Source organism: Nilaparvata lugens, chromosome 8 (genome assembly GCF_014356525.2).
Source record: "Nilaparvata lugens isolate BPH chromosome 8, ASM1435652v1, whole genome shotgun sequence".
NCBI lineage: Eukaryota > Metazoa > Arthropoda > Insecta > Hemiptera > Delphacidae > Nilaparvata > Nilaparvata lugens.
This window is the reverse complement of record NC_052511.1, coordinates 10,333,805-10,358,445: the sequence shown is the minus strand read 5'-3', so window position 1 is coordinate 10,358,445 and position 24,641 is coordinate 10,333,805. Positions and strand designations below refer to the sequence as shown.

The window sequence follows — 24,641 nt, the reverse complement described above, 5'->3', positions numbered from 1 at the left end:
CCTCCTCCTCCTCCTCCTCCTCCTCTACCTTCTCTCACTCTTCTCCTTCCTCATTGTATTTTCGTATTTCTCCTCATCGTTGTATGAGGTCGGTGAGGTGACATTTTACGAGTATAGGCACAAGAACAGACTGTCAGTTTTGGAGTGTGCTTTCTGCGAGGCGGTGAGGTCGGACTAGAGGGGGTGGTGGTCGGATGAGGGAGGTGGGAGGTCTGATAAGAGGGGTGGAAGGTTGGACGAGGGAGGTGTGGTGGAGAGGTAGCTGATGGGACTCAATCTCGGAGAAGGTACTCCATAAAACTCGACGTTTACTGGCAATAAAACTCACTAAGCTAATTTGTACTCTCGACCTCAGTCCCTCTTCTTCTAATCTATGGACTCTATAGATAGTCCCTCTCCTTCTAACTACTCTGTGGATTGCAGTGATGGTTTTACTGCTACTTTATGGCCTCTCTATTATCATTGTCACGCGACCTCTCTTGTATACCTCGTTTTGTGGACACATTTTGATGGATCCTAGATCTTTTTCACTGATTGTTCTCGAAATGAGACCCCCTACAACATCTACTGTTTACACTACACTTGTCATTAGATTTGTAGTTGTCACCTTGAAAGTTCTCGACTTATTTTTGGATTATTCCAAATGCCTGTGCAAATTTTGTCTTGGAATGAGTCCAATATCTCAGGTATCTCCATATTTTTTTGTAGAGGACTTCCATTCTCAGCAACTTCTATCTAGTGGGCCTAAGATAGAATACGAATATGTGCAGCAAATTAAAATTGAAGAAAATATTTTTCCAAGTACAAGATGTGAGTTTCATACAAATAAACTGATAAACCAGTAATCCTACATTGCAATTGAATTGGCAATGCAACAGATTATGTACATCAATTCATAGATGATAGATCATTTATTATTTTTAACAGAATTGTAAGTCAAGTTTTTTCTCTCACTTGGATAAGCCTATGAAGTGAATATGTTCAAATGGAATCAAATTCATCACAGTAAAGTATTTATCTATTCCATCATACTCCAGAAGTATCAATGATACTTGAACATAACCTCATTCGCTTTTTCAAAACTTTTATTCATCAAAATTTGGAAGAAAGACAGTTTTGAGCTATGTCTATTGTCTTCTTCCAATCATATTATTATTGTGTAATATAATGTGATTGTCAATAAATGAAATAAATCAATATTTTCCTTTAAATTGAATCAATTCTATTCTAGACACTTGAAAATGTGATGAGTACCCATGAACTGGTCATGTCACAAAATACAATATGAGGGTACTATTGTAGTGATTCTATCTATAGTAAAACAAAACTATCAAGTGACTGTGGAAATAAATAAACACTATATATCTAATTTATCAATATTGTTCTACTGTTTCTTCTTCAACCTGATCCATACTTCGGTAGCTCAATTAATACTTCAATACATTAATTTTAGTTGGTCATTTGAAATAACAGCTTACCTAAGCTGTACCATAGAGTTAATATATCGTTTAAAGATACCTAATGAAGATACCTAGTAAAGATACCTAGTGGAGATACCTAGTGAAGATACCTAGTAGAGATACCTAGTGAAGATACATAGTAAAGATACCTAGTGGAGATATCTAGTGAAGATACCTAGTAAAGATACCTAATGAAGATACCTAGTAAAGATACCTAGTGAAGATACCTAGTGGAGATACCTAGTAAAGATACCGAGTGGAGATACCTAGTGAAGATACCTAGTGAAGATACCTAGTGGAGATACCTAGTAAAGATATCTAGTGGAGATACCTAGTAAAGATACATAGATTATTTGTCTGTGGCTGTACCTAACGAGTATTAAAAATACCTTGATTATAAATTTGTCTATGGCTGTACCTAGCAAACTTTACCTAACCAATGGTGGATAAGAAAACATCACAAATAAGTTAATCCCAGGGTGTTGAACAACCACTTTGTAGCTCCCTAAACTTATATCTCAACCGGTCACCTTTCAGCCATAACCTGCAACTATATAGTTGCCAGCTTATAATAATTGCAAGCAGCTACTTTCCAAATCAGCTCTGGACGCACTGGCAAGCAGCTTAGCTGTTAACGGCTGCAAGTCTACAGGAAGAACCCAGCTAATGCGCCGTGAATGACTTATATTCCTGTATCCAATTAACAGCGGTGCCAGAATATTGTTTCCTGCATTTAGACTCGATATTATATCTATCTGAATCCTATATCTATGTTTCTGGATGACTGTATTATATTTATACGCATCTATATTTTAGACTCGATATTATATCTAAGTTATCTGAATCTATATCTATGTTTCTGGATGACTGTATTATATTTATCCGTATCTATATCTATGTTCTGGACGGGATTCTATGTCTATCCTCATCTATATATGTGTTGTGGACGGTATTTTATATATGTATCAGTTGAGAAGGTACCTGATGAACAAGTGGTTGTAACATTTAATGACTTGGATGGCACTTGATCATTGCGCCTCTGAAGCTCAGGCCATCCTGCTTTTGAAGCGGTGGTAACCAAGGTGAGCCTATTAATACACTAATTGGAGTAATTTCCATAGCAAGTCTTCACACCATGATCGGGCCTACCATTGGTGCACCTGTAGACAGTCTGGAAAGAGTTGGATTTTGTTATTAAAGATGGATGGGTGGACTGTCTGAAGAGAGTTGGATTAAGAATAGGTTTTGTTATTGAAGGTGGATGAGTTGACTGTTTGAAGAGAATTGTTTTAGGAATAAATTTTGTTATTAAATATAATATCATATGAATATGGATGGTTGAGGAAAACAGTTCGGTGAAATTGGAATGATCGGTGGAGAATTTTTGCATTGGAGATTTGGAGGATGCAGTTTTTAATAATTGATTAAAATTGTAAGCTCTCGTTTGGAGATTTGGAGGAAATAGTTCTCAATTCATTAAATTCATGATTATTCAGTTGGAGATTTGAAGGAAATAGTTCTTGAAGAAAATTGTTCTACATTTGAGCAATCATTCGACATTTCACACATTTTGTGCATAGCCGCATTACTTTAATATATTTGATTTAGATCGTGTTTAAATTTGCATATTGGGTTTAGTGAACGGATTTTCATCAGGTAGTATCATACACAGTTATAGTGAATCTATGCGAATATATAAATAAACAGATCAGATGGAATAACTGAAAACATCGGGGCACCAAGCTTCGCTCGTTATTTATTTATTGATGAACAGAACACAAATCTTCAAAATGATTGGGAAAGGACTAACAGGCACAGCCCAAAACTATTTCTTCCCCGAATTTTGATTTATACAGTATAAATTGTCCAAAAAGTAGGTTATGTTTCATACACTTGAATACAGGTCCAATTTTGAGTCAAAATATTTAAAAACAGAAAAGTTCTAATTTACATTGTTTACAAACCAAATAATTTGGTTAAAATAATGATTAACTTTGAATATTATGATATACTCAAATTTAGAGTGATAAACCATGTCATGTCAATTTATCGATTATTTTGATAAAATTTCTAGATAATATTTCTTGCGAGATACGGTATGCTGATTGAATGATCACACAGCTGATCTCCCACACAGGCACACGCATCTTCTGTTATCGACAGACGACGAAATTATACAGACATCTGCTCTTCCAATGATGAATTAACCTTTTAATGTCCTTCAGCGAGTTTTCCCAGGGATGAGACATAGTCCAATCGAATTTTTATATCATAAACCTACTATGTTCCAAATCTCGTTGGAGCCGTTTTCGAGATCCGTTGAACATAAATAACCAGTTATAAAAACAACCAGATATAAAAATACAGAAATTGCTCGCTTAATATAATAGGATAAAATGAAAGTACATTGATTGAATTGATATCATTTTAAGGAAATTGTTTAAAATTGATCAAATTCATGAGTACTCATTTAGAGATTTGGAAGGGAAGATCCCTATAAGAGGGATCACTGACAATAATTATTTTACTCAACTGAACTGATTAAACTCACTTGATACTCGATTTTCTATTACTCATCTGAAAATCACATCACATCGATAAGTTAGGGTCACGTTGATAACAACTTAAAAGACAAAGTCTCTGATGCTCTGTGACGTCACTACCACTTCCACATTCCCATCATCCAGTTTCCCACTTCATCCTCTTTTTCTACCTCTTCTCATCCATCTTCGTCAGTTTTTTCAACGTCTTCTTCCTCTCCAATTATTTCTCTTTTTCTCCAGCAGCTCACACGACTCTGCCACTCTACTACTTCTTCAAGAGATTCTTCTTTTTTATAATCGTCCTCCTCATCATCATTCTCCTCCTCCTCCTCCTCCTCCTCCTCATCCTCCTCCTAATGTTCTTCATCCTCCAATTCCTTCACCTCCTCCTCCTCATCCACAACCTCCTACTCCTTCTCCTCCACCACCTCCTTATCTTCCTCATCACCCCACTTCCTTTTTCACTTTTTTTAGCCTTCTTCTTCGTTCTTTCGTCTCTCCATCGTGCATCTGAGACAGTTTAATGACGTAACGAGCAGTCAATGCCATCTCTCTATTGTTTTGCCGCTGCTGATTGTTTTCACTCCACATTTTATAGCGCCGTACAATCATTTATCTAGCATTCTCATCCGTCTTTTACTTTTCTATTATCGCTTCTTCCTCATCTTCTTCTCCTCCTCCTCATACTCAACAGCTCACTATTATTTTGTCTTAGCGATTTTGCAATTCAACAAGGTAGCTTGGCGTTCTTCTAAACAACTGCTCTAGCGAATAGATCGTTAGTTGCTTGATCGTGAGATTCGTTTTCTTCTTCTTCTTCTTCCTTTTCTGCTTCTCCTTTTTCTTCGACTACTTTTCCTTATCCTTTTCCTCACAATCTCATTTTTCTCCGTACAATTTTTTATCACTATTTCATTTCTCTCCGTACAATTTTTCATCACTGCTTCTTCTTCTTCTTCCTTTTCTCCTTCTCCTTTTTCTTCTACTACTTTTCCTTATCCTTTTCTTCACTATTTCATTTTTCTCCGTACAATTTTTCATCACTACTTCTTCTTTTTCTCCCTTTTATTATATCATTATGTTCTTCATGATATAATATTTAAATTTGTATATAAATATGTTATTATATATATTCAAGTGTCCCCACTTGGGTAGCCTATAGGGAACACATATTAGAAATTATGAAACAATATTGTATTTGATTTTTGGAATGCATTTGATTGTTTAATTATTTTTTTTGAATAAAGAATTTGAATTTGAATTTGAATTTTCTCCTTCTCCTTTTTCTTCTATTACTCTTCCTTATCCCTTTTCTCACTATTTCATTTTTCTCCGTACAATTTTCCATCACTTCTTCTTCCTATTCTTCATTACTTTCTCTCCTTCAATTTATTCTACTCTTTTTCTTCGATTTTTTTCAAATTTGATTCGATTATTTCATACATTGACATCAACACAACAAAATATCTCATTCTACGAGATTCATTTTAAACTTTCCTTATGAATAAAATCCAATACAACTGATGCTAACAGTATAAAGTGAATGTTACTTGAGATTCCAATGGTACTCCAACGCTTTAATTCTAGAATATGTAATTTTCATGATATGTTTGAGTAGCCAGTTCAGTAGGTATTTGAGCTTGACAGTTGGCTAAACAGTTATAGCCAATTAAAGTTACCAGTAGCCAATAAAGAACTATTTATTTTTAGGAAAATCTCTCACAAAAGCCCTGTTATCATTGATTATTCCATATATTGATCCAAACATTGTATGAGTATAGTCATCATGTATGTATTGACGAGTATGAGTTATAATCATGTTGGTTGGATATAATGTTCAACATTGAAAATTGATCTATTTGATTCTTTCTATCATTTGTCCTCTCCAATAACTGTTGTAAATATTAGAATTGGAACCGTTTTGGGCGTAAGTTAGCCTGTGGTACTTTTCTGTAAGTTGTATAATTCTGAATGATTGAATAAATAAATAATTAAAAATAACAATGAAAAAAGTTCATGCTTTATCATGAAGTTTCGCATTCAATTTTCATTCCATGAAGTTTTTATGGAATTTGATCATTTGATCAACACTGTGAGTAGGTGAGAAAATTTTAGGGTCAAGTTACCTTCTTAAGTTGAGTACAAATAGTTAAATAGATAAAAATAGATATAAATAATAATTAAATATAAATAGATAAATAGAGTGTAGTCAAAATTCTGTTTTCAACCGTCAAAATTCAAAAACCTTAGTTTTCGTTGTTTTTGAGTGGAAATGGACTAAATTTTAGTAAAGTGAAATCATAACCCTATTTTGGACTTTTAAAATGTAAATTTGGAAGAGAAATAGTACAAGGAATATCCTTAGTTTTTCTCTCCCAATCAGTGCTTCTTTGTGAAGAATATAAATAAATAAATAAAATATAATCAGAGACAAATAATAATCCAGGAAAACAGTATTTACTCTTAATAGTATCATTACTCTATGATAATATAATTTCCTCAAACATAATTCGGGATTACACCAGTTCCTCTCCTCTATCTCAACCCCAAAATCTTGTCTCTCCTTCATTTAATATATTTTATAATTTTGTGAGAGTATTAAAAAATTGATCAACTACCATGTTTTGTCACCATAGGTTATCATCCCATTTTTTTAGGGTGATAACTGAGTTTTACCATAGAGAAACGATAGCGTAAGTAGAAATCCCATGGTATAGGGCGTTTATGTCGCAACTTTTACTGTTATCCCAAGCAGATAGTTCACGTAGTTCTTTCCCATGCAGCTGTGTGACGCTAGTAGTCTCTCAAATTGTGCCGTTCCTACACTCTCACCCCAACAAAACAGTAAGAATTGATAATAATCGACAGTAATCGGCTTGAGATAACAGTAGAAGTTGCGACTTAAATTCCCTTTACCATGGGATATCTACTTACGCTATTGTTTCTCTATGGTTTTACCATGGATCAACTATACTTCTTTACTGATAGATTATCATCCTATTTTGTTGGAGTATTATCATACTACGTACTATCTTACTACACTCTAACTTATTCATAGTTTGTCTAGAAGTCAAGTAAGTTACTCTATGATAATACTCATAAGCAGTAGAATGGATGGAGTATTACCATAGACTACCATACTATACTCCTAGCATTTACTAGACTTTTACTTGTTTTTAGTTTGTCTATGTACTCTATGATAATACTCAGTAGTTTTGTGAAGGATCTAGCCATGATGAGATTAATGATTACACTAACATCGCTGCAGACTGTGTAGAGCTAAGCAAACTTCTAACAGACGAGACTGAATTATTAGAGCATCTCTACTCACTGCCAACTATTCACTACTGACTATTTCACTACTTAGCAGCAACTGTGCTGCATTTCTCCAGTTGATCTGCATCTGTCTATGTCTACCGCACGGTGGAACTAGCAAAGGATTTCTGCTAAGTAAAACATGAACTGTTGGCTGAATTCCAGCTCGTTAGAACTACATACACTCCGGTCTAACTTTTGTTTATTGCCTCCGAACAAAACAAGAACTCTGCTCCGTGATTGGTCAATCGATGGCTCTTATTTTGTCGACTCAATTCTCCAGCTAGCGTTCATTCCATCCTCCATCATGGACATTAATCTTTTAACTTGGCATTAAAATGGTTGAGTTTACTGTGGTGATGACGTGATTCCAGATATCGTGTTGGCTGTAAATAATATTTCTGTTGCATTCTTTGTAACAGTCGCCATTAATAACGAGTGACTACTGATCATTTGCATAAATGATCTGAGGTTTTAGTTGAATAAGAAAATTTTACTGCACTTTTTCATTGGAGACGTTGTTTAAAATCAAATGCACCTGATAGATTGAGAAACTTGATCAGAGAGAGTTGATAATAAATTCAGGTGGATTGGAAAATTGAACTGTATTTTTTATGGAGAGCTTTGCTTGAAATTAACTTCACCTGATAAATTAATAAGACATTATAAGAAATTTGATCGGAGAGAATTGAGAATATAGTTGAATGGGTAAATTTAACTGTATTTTTATTATTAAAAATGTTGCTTGAAATTAACTGCACCCGATAAATTAATGAGAAATTATAAGAAATTTGATCAGAAAGAGTTGAGAATATAGTTGAATCGGGAAATTGTACAATATTTTTTCATTGAAAACATTGATTGAAATCAATTGCACTTGATAAAATAAGAGATTTGATCAGAGAGATTAAGAATACAGTTGAATGAGAAAATTGTGCTGAATTATTTTTTTGAAAACTTTGTTTGAAATCAGCTGCACATAATAAATTGAGAAATTTGATCAGAGAGATTGAGAATACAGTTGAATGGGAAACTTTTACAATTTTTTTTTCATTGAAAACATGGATTGAAATCATTTGCACCTTATGAAATAATAAATTTTATCGGAGAGATTGAGAATACAGTTGAAGGGGTAAATTGTACTGTATTATTGTTTTATTGAAAGCATTGATTGAAATCAATTGCACCTTATGAAATAATAAATTTGATCGGAGAGATTGAGAACACAGTTGAATGGGAAAATTATACTGTATTTTTTATTGAAAACTTTGTTTAAAATCAACTGCACCTCATAAATTGAGAAATTTGATCAAAGTGATTAAAAATACAGTTAATTGGGAGATTTTACTGTATTCTTATTTTTATTGATTGATTTTATTATGCTTAGGTTTTGCTTCGAAGCAAAATCTGCATCAATACACAAAACATTATTCAAGTGAAAAAAGATGGAAAGTCAAAGTGACATTTAAATTGAGGACTAGATCTCTCTCTCACACACACTAAAATCTCTCCACCACTATTGTAACATCTCATAGTGTTTGTGAAATTCACTTAAGATATAAAAACAAATGGAAAAATTAATCAAGAAAATTATATATACAAAGTCAAATCGACTTCCAGAATACAGCAGGGTTCTTCGCTGGAGTAATAAAATCCGATTGAAAGCTGAAAATTGACCGAGAAGTTTTACAAATTTAAACTTGAGTCATGACATACCAGATCTTAATAATAGATACAAGTTTTACTTCATGACAGTAGTTGGAAGTTAAAAAATTTCTGAATCTAGAATCAAGAAAATGACATAGACAATAATAAAGTCAAACCGACTTCAAGAATACAGCGGGTCCTTCGCTGGAATAATAAAATCCTATCGGAAACTGAAAATTGCACCAAAAATTGACCGAGAAGTTTTACAAATTTCAGCTTGAGTCATCACTTACCAGATCTAAATATTAGGTACAAATTTTCCTTCATGACAGTAGTATATTCGGAGGGTGTTAAAAAATTTCTGAATCTAGAAACAAAATAATAATTTTGATGGGATAGAATTTGAGAAATTAATTTCTCCTCATCATTATATCACCCAGTTTAGTATCTATCAGCTATTCTATTTGGACTTAATTTGATAAGATTAGTGAGAAATTTATATAAAGAAGTTTCTGCAAAGCTGAAACCTTGTTTCAGAGCTTAATTTCAGAAGTTGAGTGGATTAAAAAATGTATGATATGGAATAATAATGATTTCTGCGTTTCTAAAAGGTAATTGATTACAGTAGGCTACTTAATCAAATCAAATTCTTTATTTGCCATAATACAATATATTTTTTCTCAAAACAAAAACACCATTAAAAACTTATTTTAAACATAAACATGAAATAAATAATAATTCTTCTCAAAATTAGCTTAAAGGCGTTGCCAGCAAAACCAGAGGTTTGTGTGTTGCAACGAGTATCAATCTTAGAAATCTCAACTTACAAAAATTACTTAATATTATTAGAAACCTATAGAAAGAATCACTGTAGTTCAAAAATCAATGGGAACTATTCAATGACATGTATGGTTATTACTTTTTAATACTGTCTAGGTTCCCTCCCTACGATCAAAGCCAATTTATAGGGTCAAGCGAGCAGGTAATTCGAAGTCATTTATGAAGGGACTCGCATTATCACTGATGCTCCGATGAGCCGCCGAGTTTTCGTCGAGTTAGTTGATGTATGTCTCCGCTAGAATGCGCTGGCTTAGCCGAGCAAGCGCCAATCCAGAACGAGCGGTGATTGGCGGACGGGCTTCCCCCTCCACTTCGCCGTCAGCGACCGGCAAACGCGCGACTATCGCGTCACATGGGATCACCCATTCGGCTCCCAACTCAGTGTGCTTCAACTAGCGTCCGCAGTATCATCTCGATCTAGTTCTATCGCCTCATCCGTGTCACTACGACATCGAAAAGTGATTGATAAACCATCAGTGCACCAACTTACATCAGTGACTTGTGAATTACGGTGCAGATATTTTTAGATATTATCACAGTGTTTTATAGCTGACGATTAGATTGAGATGATGTGATTTAGCACATTCATTAACTTTGATAACACAATATCGGTGTGTTTTAGCAGTGCTTGATAGGAGGATTGTTATTGTTGTGTGTGACTGATATTGAGTAATTTTTTGTGTGTGTGAGAGAGGATATTCTTCAGTATAGTGATTGATTATTTTGATACATAGATGGATTATGAGATCTTCTTAAATTAGACTGTAGAGTGTGTACCCAAGTGATTGAGTGAAGTTGGTTATTGTTGGACACCCTCCAAAAATTCAGACATCATCCATGATGAACTCGTACTTTGAACAGTCGGGCTTCTACGGAGGTCACCATCACCAGACAGCCGGTGCGGCAACCGGACACCACCACGACCAGACGGCAGCCGCTGCAGCCTACAGGTTCCCGTTGGGGTTGGGGATGTCACCCTACGCAAGCAGTCAACACCACCACCATCATTCACTGCATCAGTCACGTCCGCCCCAGGACTCCCCGTATGATGCTTCCGTGGCTGCAGCCTGCAAGTTATACTCTAGCTCCAATGACACCGGGCAACAGAGTAGTATCAACTACAGCACGTCGAGCAAACCAGATTGTAATAAGTCGGAGAGCGCACACCAGAACGGCTACGCAGCCGCGGTTGCCGCAGTGAAAGACGTGTGGCAGTCGGCGACCACAGGAGGATCCGCTAATAGCAGCTCGCTAGTCGGCCCCGTGCGTCCCGCAGCTTGCACGCCGGATTCCCGCTACGCTTCGTCCGTCGGTCTGGTCGGTGGCGACCCTGCATCCTCGCCCGGAGCGACCGGCGGCGGACGGACGTCTTCGGCGTCCTCGTGGAACACATGCTCGCTGGGATCTTCCGCTTCGCAGCCGACTGTTGCTACTCAGCTGCATCAGCAACCTTCCAACCACACATTCTACCCCTGGATGGCCATAGCAGGTAGGATTCGTCTCAATTATTAGTATTTTTTCTATGAGAAGATCAGGCAAATACCACTTAATTTTTCAGTTCCATAAACTGATGAAATTCTGCGTACACTGTCCGTTTCGAAGAGGTAAATTTCTTCTAAGAGTATTTTCTTCCAAAGTATTTTCTACGAGAAGATCAGGAAAATATCACATATATTTCAAATCCATAAACTGATGAAATTCGGTTTACACTGTCCGTTCCGAATAAGTAAATTTCTTCGAAGAGTATTTTCTTCTAAGTCATTTTCTACTAAAGTATTTTCTATTAGAAGATCAGGCAAATACCACATAGTTTTCCAAATCCATAAACTGATGAAATTCTGTTTACACTGTCCGTCCCGAAGAAGTAAATTTCTTCTAAGAGTATTTTCTTTTGAGTCATTTTCTTCTAAAGTATTTTCTACGAGAAGATCAGGCAAATATCACATAATTTTCCAAATCCATAAACTGATGAAATTCGGTTTACACTGTCCGTCCCGAAGAAGTAAATTTCTTCTAAGAATATTTTCTTCTGAGTCACTTTCTTCTGAAGTATTTTCTATGAGATCAGGCAAATACTACATAATTTTCCAAATCCATAAACTGATGAAATTCGGTGTTCACTGTCCGTTCCGAAGAAGTTAATTTTCTAGTGAACCTTCATTTTTACAGAACCTTTCAACCTTTGATAAGAATTGAGAAAGATAAAAGATTATGTGAATACAATACTGATATGTAGTCCAACTGGATGCGAGTATCGTATTTTTATATTTCATGAGTTGAGAAGTTCCGAAATTGATCGCATTCATTATATGAATACGAAAAATCATGTTATATTTTTAACTCAACTGGATATATTTATATTTCATGAGTTGAGAAGTTCCGAAATTGGTCGCATTCAATAGATGAATCTGAGAAATCGTATAATGTTCGTGTTGTTGGGAGTTGAGTTTGAAATCTATTAAGTTTAAGTTGTTGGAATCTATACCGTCAATTTGAAAAGCTGTGTGATATTTATTGGATCTTAGGAGTCTGTTTGAAAAGAGTGGAATATAAAGTTGTCTTAATTATTGTTTTTAGTATTATTGGAATGTGACTACTGAGCAGGTACTTTGGATCTGATCCTTGACAGAATAAGTTGATAGAATCTTAACCAACTACCTATCAGGTAGTTGGTGGAGAGAATAGTAAAAATCGGTAGTACAATACGGTTTCTACAATTAATTATTCATAATCTTATTAAGCTTATCTTTGAAGTCGAATATGAGCTTTTAGTCCAATCTTTGATTCATGGATGACAACTACGGAGACAATCTCTATTTCTAAAAAAAACTTTTTCTTTGAAATTTGGTTCATATCTCCTATGAATTTTAGGAATTTATGGTCCTACGTATATTCTGCCTGATCTTGATTTATATTATGAGGAAATCGAAAAAACAAATTGTTAGAATTTTTGTTTTTCAGAAACTCGTATCTTTAATAGTTTACTGTAATCTGATGATTGTTTAATTTCATATTTAATTTAATTTGGACATTTTGTGTTTGGGAATAGGTAACAATGAAATAATTATTGATAGGATTTAGCGAGTTCTGGAAATACTGAATTTGATATTATTTCTTGAAAGAAAAGCAACATAAAGTTACTAAAATTCATTCAATTCTATTAGCTACATCTGGGCGGTATTCGCGTACGATTTTGGATCATAATGATTGTCAAAATTTATAAAACCAAGACATTGATTGGAAAATTGATTTGTTTCCAAGAATCATTCACTGATTGACGGGGTTTCCCGGAATATACGGATAATACGATTGTTATCAAATTTGAGACGTAGATGACCGTTCAAGAATTCAATTGAACTGGCCCACTATTTTTACGGAGGAGAATGAGAGAAAAAACTGATTCTACGTGATATTCTATAGAAATATTGCGATGAATTTTCATTCTAGATTCAGTCACCTCATTCCAATTTCCTCAAATGTTTCTTCAAATGTTCTGTATTCTGTTTCATTCCGATAAAGTTTTATTAGAGTCTTTAGTTTGTCATTGAAGTATTTTAACCATTCAAGAGAAATAATTTCCCAAAGAATGTAGAAATGGAACTTGACTTATAACTTTATGGAAACATTTTTATCCATCTCGAGATTTCTCAAGTTTATTCAATTTGATATTGTAAGCTGGAGAAATATTATAAGTTGGATTGTCTGATATTTTCCTCAGAATTCTATTCCGTGTTTGTATGATTAAACCCTGTGAATCCGTGAAATTCATCGGTTGGTAACTTTGCGTGTTGGCTATTTTCCTATTACAAAAATAATATGGGTTAATAATAGGAATTGTAGAAATAACAGTTTCGATAAGAATATATTACAAGAAAAATCATGCTATTACAAATTACGCGTCCAACAATGAAATTCAGATTGATTCTTCAAACATACTTACTGATTTTTCGACTTTTCTGTAACACAAAAGGAATGAAATTCCAACGGAAGCAGAAAACATTATAGACATAGTTGAGATTGGTGAAAGATTGACTGGAATGAAAAATGCTTGAGTAATGTTTACACTGGCGTTAGTACATCCGCAGACAGTCTAGTCAATATTTGACTTTCAGATCATCATTCATTACTAATAACCGTATAAATTCACGAAAAATACAAGCAATCAATCCTACTGTCATGATAATGTGCGTAAATTAGATCCAATTCAACTAATTGTTGTAATTTATTTGAGTAAAAATATGGCCTTATCAATGGCAAGACTAGAAAAAGCTTTATCTAATTCCGTATTTTTTATTAGGTTTCATTAGTGATTAGTATATTGTTTACCAATAATAATTAATTGAAAATGATATGAGATTGATACACGCAGTTGTAAATAATTCTTACTCTTCTACTAAATAATGTTCTATTTGAAACTCTAACTTGTTAGAAAAATCAAGAAAAACAAAATCTTGTTCAAAAACATTGGTGAATGATTATGAAAATATTTTGATACTTTGACAATTTTAGTACAAAGAACTCAGTAGAATTTAATCTGAAGGTGGATAGAATAGTTTTATTGAATAGCAGAAATTGTTCCTGTAATTTTCATAAGTTATGGAAAAAAATGAGTGAATCCGTTTTTCTACGAGTCGAATCCGTTTTTCTACAAGTCGGGACCCATCATTATACAAACCACTCTCGGTTTGTCTAGGTTTAGTCTGGTTTAGTCTAGGTTTAGCCTAGGTTTAGTCTAGGTTTAGTCTGGTTTAGTCTAGGTTTAGTCTAGGTTTAGTCTGAACTGCTCTCTGAATCAAGTAAAGAAGTCACTTCGATTCAATAAATCACTGATTATTATATACCTTCATCGAAATTGGGATATTATTGATCAAATTCATGATGGATTAATCTTGAATTGATCCTCTATCCTCTACATAAGAAGTGTGCGGTCTAAGTGATATTCCTGACGATAAAATAACAAAATTACAGCTTGATGCAGTTAATCTGACAGGTAAATTGAATCAAAAACACTTGGCCAAGATAAAGACAGATTTTATTGACCATAAAAGAAATAATATGAATGGAAAAAGTGATCCAACAAGCGGCTACAACAAGCAGCCTTTTGCTCGTCATTTGCATTCAAAGCATCTAGATTACAACCGATGTTATCCAAAGCGGTTACATCTTAATAGTCTGGAAGTGTCGCTAGGTCGCGCTACTCCTCTCAAAATGAACATATACTAGGATTTTAACGGTCATCACCCAGTTTAATAGACATTAACGAGTACTAAACAAGCCGCAACTGCAGCTCTAATCTGAACCAGTTCTGTAAACTTGGTTTCACAGCTGAATTTTGTTGTTGGAATGGCTAGTGCACTTGTGGGATGAAGTGGAGGACTTCATTTCATCTTCCGTCCAAAATTTACTAATCTGCAGTTCATGTATTCTCAAGTATATTCAATGAGACAGTATTATGATGTAATATAAGTTGAAATAAATTAAAAACATTGGGACGTTGCCTAGAAATATTACGAATTTATTGAAAAATTACATAGATGTTTCAACACCAATGGTGTCATCTGTAGTGTTGAAACATTTATGTAATTTTTCATTAAACCTGTGATATTTCTAGGCACTCATCCATTTCAATTATCATCGGACCATTTTCATGCGTTAGTGGGGAGGATATTTTTTATTTTCTTTCCGAAGAATCGACATTGATATGTCCAAAGCTCCGCCGATTTATGTAGATGCGTAACAATATAATTATCTATAGTTATTATATTACAAATTACTTTTTCATATCATATACAGTTAAACAATTATTTTCTTAGTCTATATTATGTAAATTCATCTATAATTTTGCTGTATTGTAAGCTATTGTATATAAGTGTATAAGCCAGTATATATTGTAATCTACATAAATAAAGTACTCAATCAATCAATCAATCAATCTGTCTACAACTGATGTAAGCGCAAGGAGGAAAGAGGGTGAAAAGAAGAGAAGGAGAGAATTATTCTCAGACAATGAGAAAAAGGTTGAGAATGAATGAGAAAAGATTTATAAGATAGAATAAAGTGTGAGAAAGAAGAGAAATGGAGAAAGTGTCGTAAGGTAACAGTAGTGAAAGGAGGCGGAGGAATAGAATGGGGAAGAAGGGAGCAAGAAGAAACAAGAAGAAATATTCTAATTATAGAGGTAAAAATAGTGGTAAAAGGGAATTTCATTTAAAAATTTGGCTAGGGTAAAGCTGATTTACCGAGTATAAGTTGATATTGAGTTAAAGTTTAAGAGTTGAAGTTTAGTAAAAGTAAAGGAAATAACAACAAAACATCACAAATATAGATAAAACGATTGAAAATAATAGAAACAGAACTAAAATGGACGAATAAGTGGTGAACAAAAACGAAAAACTCCGTGACAAAGGAGGAGGGTAGTACCACACCACCCCCTGAGAGAGGACAAAGTACACTGCAACTTCACGCCAATCTAACAGACAGTAGTAAACTATTGAAAGGATTGTGGGGACTATTGAGTTCCAAAACACATAATAGCTCCACTAACCAAACAACACTCTATTGTCATCTGTAACCCTCAGCTACCATTTGCTACCGTAAAACCCCGACTGAGTTGTCAAGCTATTATACTTCTCTAGCAAATAAATTAAGAGAATACAAGAGACCATTCACTATAATACACTTTCAATCCAATATAATGCATTTAATATAATTCAAAAACTACTATTTGATCACAATTATCAGTTTGAGATACTATCAATAAAAGGTAAAGTATTGAGAAACTATCAATATAATGAAACAGATGTTTCATTATCTCATTACCATGCGAGAGGATGCATAGTTGAAAAAATATAATATAAGTTGATAAAAGTATCTCCAAGAAATCTTGGAATTCAGTAACTTCTCTCTGTAATTTTATTCTGGAGTGAACTACAAACGTTTTAATAAGAGGAATGATTAATGGATACTTTTTGAAAATCATACTTTTTTAAAAATCATGATTATTTACTTTCCCGTATTATGATATTACTATATTATAGTACTCTGCTCTTTCTCTTCCCTTACTCACTTTCTTTTTCTCTTTCCTAATAATATCCCATTATTACTTTCTTGTACTGTTTTAAGCATTGAACACTCGGCTTCTGTGCTCAGGCATTCTCTATTCATCTCTTTCATTCTCTCTCTCTCTCTCTCTCTCTATCATTCTCTATACATCTCTCTCGTTCCCTCTCCTTCCATCATTCTCCATACATCTCTCTCATTCTCTCTCTCTAATTTGGTAGAGAGTTAGTGGGAAGGATATTTTTAATATTCTTTCCAAAGAATGGACATTGATATGTCCAAAGCTCCGCCAATTTATGTAGATGCATTACAATATTACCTAATAGTTATTCCAAATTGATTTTTTTCTATATCATTGTACAGTTCAATAATTATCCTCTTAGTTCATGCTATGTAAATTCATCTAAAACTTTTCTGTATTGTAAGCTATTGTATGAGTGTATAAGCCAGTATATATTGTAATCTACATAAATAAAGTACTCAATCAATCAATCATTCTCTCTCCAGCATTCTCCATACATCTCTCTCATTCTCTCACTCTCTCTCTCTCTCCATCATTCTCCATTCATCTCTCTCATTCTCTCTCCCTCCATCATACATACACACAATATTATTCTCTCCTTTACGTCCACCCAATGCATAAGTGAGGCAGTAGGCTATCATGGATTGCATTGCACTGCATTGAATAGGGTGGGCAGGTACTCGACCCGGGTAAATGGGGTGTTAATGATAAAGACATTATAGGGCAACCCTCAGGGGGTCGGCCGAGGGTTAAGGTAGCGTAACAAGTGTCATCCCTCTCTCTCTGCCGGGGTCCTTTGTCCCTCTCAAGGGCAGAGCCCCTCAATCAGCTGATTGGCCCTTCGGTAAGTGGCCTTCAGATAACGTCCCACCCTGCAGAGACATCTATCGGCATCAATGGTCACTGCGGTTCGTATACAGATAACTATCGCCACCTATCGACTACCCTTAAAACTATCTGGTGTCTTCATCCCTTGTAGAAACCTTCGATACTCGAAGGAACATTGACATCTCTTATGCTTCGATGGTTCGGTGAGCGGGTAGTTTGAAAACTGCTAGGTAGCTGGAGGCTCACTCTTTTAGATATTTCAAAGCTGTAACTTTTTTAATTCTGTTAAGATAAACGTTTAACCGTTTCAAAGCTTTACATTTTCATCTATAAGTTAATTTTTCATACCTCTCCTTTGATTCTAATTTAACTAAAGTTACCCCCAATAACTTTTATTAATTTTAATTTTTATTCTAAAGAACAAACAACTTCACAATGAATCTGTATGTATAAGTATCTTTTACCCTCTAATCGTAGATAAAATATATAATCTGTTGTAGCCCCTAATTCTTATCATAATTATATCTCCTAGCTCTTTGTCGTTAATTGGCAGAAATATAAAATTACAACATCTTAGAAATACATAATAAAAGCAATACAAATTTCACAACATGAGTAAATACTATTACAAAATAAAATGCAATGCCAATTGAGTATTTGCATCTCGAGGTACTAAACCTGTTTGAGATGGTGATATAAAATTGATTACAAAACTATAGCGCTAAAATGTAGTTACTGAGGCCGAGAGTCGCATATGAATTAATTGAATTAAAACCTTTAGAACGGAGAAAACTTTATTCTTTATTGATTCATACAATAAGTATATCAATGATAGGGAGAGAAAAAATAAGGTAACCTTGTGCTATTCCTCTCCCAGATTTAGATAAGGTAACACATAGCCCGAAATAGGTTTAGTCTTGTTGTTCACTTAACAAAATTCTCATTCCTTAAATCATTTTCACAAAGTAGAGTTTCAAATTTAGATGCTTCAAAACCAAACATGGAAGAAATATTTCACATTATTATCACTAGAATAGGAAATATTCACATATTAAAGAAATAATTTTGAAGGACAAAACAACAAACTCAATTCTAAAGGTGCATACAGATTTACGCGCCGCGAACATGAGCAATTTACTTTTAATCAGCTGATGCCAAGCTTTTTATATCTATATCTTATACTGTTTCTGTAAAAATACAGATATAGTCAGCTGATTAAAAGTTAATTGTTCATGTTCGCGGCGCGTATATCTGCACGCACCTTTAAAGCACAGCTGACAAATCCTTGCAGAGTTCGAAAAGGATTGAGCTATATACTTTGACCAATGAAAGACAAGGATAAAAAATTTTGTTTTGATGCTCACTTTTTAAGAGCAGAATCTCACTATAGGTTAGAATCATCCATGCCCTCTAACGAAATATAAGTTCAGAGTACAAATTATCAAGAAAATCTACAAAAATTACAGAATCTACATTGTGAAAATAATTAAGGACTGAAAATGTTTTGAAGTGAATAACTACAAGACCTAACCTATTTCTGACTAAGTGTAACATTATCTTAGTTTGGGAGAGGAATAACACAAGATTACCATATTTTTTCTCTCCTTATCTTTTTGATGATGTACTTATTGTATCAATCAATAAAGAATAAAGAACTAAGTATAAGCGATTGCGAGTTAAAATGTTTGTAAATGTTCTGATTGTCTTAAGGTGCGTACAGATTTACGCGCTGCGAACATGAGCAATTCACTTTTAATCAGCTTTTTATATCTGTATTTTACCGTTTCTGTAAAAATACAGATATAGTCAACTGATTAAAAGTGAATTGCTCATCTTCGCGGCGCGTATATCTGTACGCACCTTGATACAACCGCATAAAATACTGGAAAATTATTTGGGTCAGTCAATTTGAGGTTGAATTAATTCCCAAACAATCAAATTGAGTTTCTTAATAAGTCATGTATCTTTATATTTTTTTGAATCATTTGTGTTTTATGGTTTATAGCTTATTTTTAATAGTGTCAATCAACATTTGAAATATGTTTAATTATGTTAATAATACTGGACTGATGGAAACTTGAATGAATAAATAGATTTTATAATTAGTAATACTAGAATCAATAAAATAACTTGTAGTACTCTTTTATTAAAACATTTTTAAAATACATTAGTTAAAGTGTTAACTTATTAACTTGTAGGTCCCCTTTATTAAAACATTTTAACTAATGTATTTTAAAAATGTTTTAATAAAAGAGAACTACAATTCTTATATTGTTTTTATTAATTTGAATAAATTAGCCCATATTATGAGTTGAGTGATTTAAGGAATACTGTACGTATTCTTGATTGGATCATTCTATAAGTGCCAGTCGTTCCAGTAGTGCCAGTTATAGTTCCAGTATTAGAACATTTAACAGCTAAATTAGTGGTTTTCTCTCAATTAACATATCGTAAAATATTGCATCAAGTCAATAAAAAGCAATAGGTATGAAGTACTGATATCAATAATACATTAGCCGGTTTTCAGTTTAGTTTAATAGTCAGAGAGGTGATAGCTTAGTACGATTCGAAGCAATGAATAAATTATGCCATAAATATAAGGGTTGTAGGTTAAACAGAAGCTAACAACACCATGTTCATAGTGGAGATTGTAAAATATAGTGCAGGTGTAAAGATGGATTCTCCAACTCATGAATGAGTGAGTACATGTTTACACATTGTACAGTTCTATTAATTAAATTCGATTGACTTTCCTGCATGAGATTTGATTGAACAACTGGTATAATCAAGTTGGTGCACAGTGTTGATTAAAAGTGATAATGTATGCCCGCATGATTCCTATTAGAACGGTCTTTATACACTTTAACTTGTCCTATAACTTAATTGCGTCATTTATTAGGTATTCGATGAATTCCATTAGCTGATTTACTATTCTCGTTCTAATTATTTGAAATCTGAATTGAGCGAAATTTAAATGTAGTGCTCCATTCATGTAACATTCTCTTTGAGAATAAAAGATCGGCTCATAATAAAATATTTGGTGTGAATATATATGGGAGTATGATTATTTAAGGAGTATATATCCCTACATATGGGATATATAGGAGTATTTTAATTGAGTTATTGTCTGTGAATCGTTCAATCAATCATGAATTAATGTAGACATGAGTATTGAATCTAGATGTTACACCAATTTTAGTGATTTTTTTCAAGCTCCACAAAATTATGACTTGATATTTGAAACCACTTAATATTATTTATTCATTTGATGAAGGAAAAATATAAAATAATTATTCAGAAAAGAGAAACAGGAGATTACTTTAACCTTCTCATATTTATTAAATTTTGTCTCGAGTTGTAAATGATTCTGAGTAGGTAAAATGAAATAAACAGAGATTTTCAGTTTGTTGTAAGGGTGAGCATTCCTGACCGGCAATTAGGAGGTACTGGGTTCGATTCCCGGGCTGACAAATAATTAGGCTGATGAAACATATATTAGCGCTCATCTAATTTCCATCTAGCTGTTTAACCTGTTGTTAATATTTGTTGTAGCAGAAGTCTTCGGGGTGATTTACAGCATTTAATTGGGATTTTCTTTTGATAATTATTATAAATATAAAGTAGTAAAGCCTCTAAAGAAAGGAAATTTCCTATTGGCTATTGGTAACAAAGTTTCTACCTCCTACAAACTCTTTGCAGATTCATTGAAAGATTTCATGATTTTCTTGTTAGCAAATCAATTCAAATTGTACAACATTTCGATGGATCCATGAAGTTCAGTACCGTGAATTAATATAAAAATGATGAAATCAGAGTTCGCCGTGCAGTCAAAGTAAAAATATACCAATACCCCTTTGGAGAAGGGACTATTTTCTATTGGAAGCTAAGGCGATATAACGATAATCACGATGTAAATATAGAGAACAGCTTTTATCAGTTTTTTACCCCCCTTAAGAAGGTTGCAGGCTATAAATCACTGATCCTGTGTTGGAAATTATAATCTGTTCTCTAATAAGACAGCAAGTAGGCTTCTAAATGCAGTTGCGTTTTGTTTCTATGTGGAGGGTATTGTATATACTATTATAGCGGGGCTAGTTGAATCACGAAGTTAGCTATAGATAAAATTTTGCCTCTGGTCAAAATTCTAGATAAATATGAAAATGTTTAACACTCATTGAATCAAATCCTAAGACGTTGAATATGATGTGGGTTTCACTGGAAACTGCGATCAAATCTCCAGTAAAATATTTTAGTTTTAATTCAATCAATTCAGCTTTACTATCAAATATTCTGCTTCTCTTTATACAGTTATTAGCATCCACACCCTGATGATAAAATTGAATTAAAACGTTGATCAAAATGTTTAAAAGGGAATTTTTATTTCATAGATTTCAAGTGACTCTATGAGAGGTTATCTTCTCGGCTCGAAAATTCCTCATCTATGACCCACAAACGTGGGCCATTCTTCACTTATTATTATTATTTATTATATTTTTAGAGTCCTGTTCTAAATTGTAAGCTGAGCTTTAGTGTTTACAAGTTTGTGTTTCTTCAATGGTTCCAATTTTTTTAAAATAACTAGATAGTATTAGTTTCAAGTGGTAATTGAGTGGAATATTACTTATCAATTTATTAATTCAAGTCATCTAAATTCAAAATTTATAGTTTTCATGTTTATTTTGGACTAAAATTTAATTAAAATTGCACATGTGAAATTCTAACCTTATCTTGGACTTTGTCACCTATAAATTTGGAAGAAAAATAGCACAAGGACTACCTTATTATTTCATCTTCTATAATGTAATTGCATTAGTGTCATTTGCATTGTAAAAGAATAAATAAAAATAAAAAAATAAAATTGACTAGGTCTACGATTCCAATGAGGAACCACTAATGTAGGGGTTATATAAGGAAGTCATAATAAATCAATAGTTTAGTTATACTATAGAGGAATAATGATCATAATAATAATTTTCATTAATGGAGACAACAGGCTGGAAGTCATTTTGCCTCCTTTACACAATACAATATTTTCAACACATTATACAATATTAAAAATACAAGATGATAAAAAAATGAACGAAATAATTATACAAACATGATATTCAACTATCAATTATTTTTCTCGTATTCAGAGTCCTGTTCTGTAGGTATAGACTAAGGTTCTTATGAGAAATCAATGTGTAAGCTAATATAAGGAATTGAATGAGAAAGACTAAGAAATTGTCAAAAACCTCAGATTTCTGTGGTTTTTAGAAAATTTCTTAACCTTTTTTATACAATATGAATAATTACCACAATATCAACTTCTCAACCATACAAAATGTAATATAAGGAAGTCATACTAAATCAATAGTTTAGTCATATTATAGAGAAAAGATAGCATAAGAAGATATCCCATGGTATAGGTCGTTTATGTTTCAAATTTAAATTTAACTCAAGCCGATTACTGTCGACTACTGTCTATTATTACTGTTTTGGCCGGGTCAGAGTGTAAGAATGGAACAGTATGATAGACTACCAGTGTCACATAGCTTCACGAAAAGAACCCCTAGGACTGTCGGCTTGGGCTAACAGTTAAATTTGGAACATAAACTCCCTATACCATGGGATATCTTCTTATGATATATTTTCTCTATGGTCTGATAAAATGTGAGAAATAGTGATTCCTGTAGTTTTGGTAACTTATCAATTCCAACAATTTGTAATGAGTTAACAAAAAGTTAAATTTGCAACATAAGAGCTCTCTATACCATGGGATATCTTCTTATGATATATTTTCTCTATGGTCTTATTAAATATGAGAATTAGTGATTCCTGTAGTCTTGGTAACTTACCAATTCCAACAATTTGTAATGAGTTAACAATGAGTCAAATTTGGAACATAAGAGCTCTATACCATGGGATATCTTCTTATGCTATATTTTCTCTACGATCTTATTAAATGTGATAAAAAAGTGATTACTGTAGTCTTGGTAACTTATAAATTTCAACAATCTGTAATAGGCTCACCTGAATCCATTGAAATTTGAATAGAATATCAACAATCTCTCTCTTTTGGAATATATATTTATCTTTACAAACGGATGTCAAACAAGCCTTGCAAAATAATGTTTATTCAACCTAACATGTTTATTAGTTTAATTTCTGACTTTGACTTCAAATACATTTATCTCTCAAAAGAACCTGACAAATCATGAAGTGTAAAGTAATTTAGTGAAGTATTCTTATCTATAATTAAGTTTTCAACTTTTCTTAATTCCGAGTTTATAAATATATTGGACTCAAAATTGGACAAAAATTATGAAGTGTAAACATAACCTATTTTAGGATGATTTCTATCCAAATTTGGGAAAGTAACAGTTTTGGGCTTTGAGCCTGTTGTTTCTCTCCCAATCATTCATGGTTGAGAATTATATTGTATCTATCAATGTATAAATAAATAAATCGTGATAAATTTCCCGCCAAAAATTTGATCAAATGTGAAGCGCTGTGCTGCAGGAATTTGAAAGCTTATAATTTCTATAATTAGCATCGGTTGTAGCTCGGAGCTGATTTCGATAAATAGGACAGTCCACAGTTTTTATCACGATCGGAGAAGCGGTTCAACTCTGAACATGTTTCAGCGTCATTTTGCCGCTATTCCTGCACCTAATTGTGCTCATGATACCTGCTTGCTTGCATCTCACTGCCTTCACTCAGTAAACTCTACTTTGATATCTGAATAGAAAAGAGATTTATGAAGTGAAATCAAAATTCAACAAGGCTTAATTATACATCATTCACTTGGAAAAAATTTGAACAAATAGAAGTAATCAAATTAGCTTCTTCTTGTATTATACTATACATACTAGTTGTAATTGGGTTCATTCAGTTCATAGTAGAAATCCTGTAAACGTTCTCTTGAATGGAAGCCTTGGCTACTCA

General features: G+C 33.4%; 1 protein-coding gene across 2 annotated transcripts in view; it reads left to right on the top strand.

Moving 5' to 3' along the window:
* Positions 1–10,167: 10,167 nt before the first annotated feature.
* LOC111063472 (homeotic protein ultrabithorax) overlaps positions 10,168–24,641 on the top strand; it is a 481,856-nt gene continuing 467,382 nt past the window's right edge. Inside the window, exon 1 of one of the 2 annotated variants that reach the window (XM_039433884.1) lies at positions 10,168–11,294. In XM_039433884.1, the coding sequence (XP_039289818.1) occupies positions 10,643–11,294 (652 nt within the window). In that variant the 5' untranslated portion in view covers positions 10,168–10,642. The remainder of the gene's footprint in view (positions 11,295–24,641) is intronic. The other variant, XM_039433883.1, reaches the window with a different exon arrangement.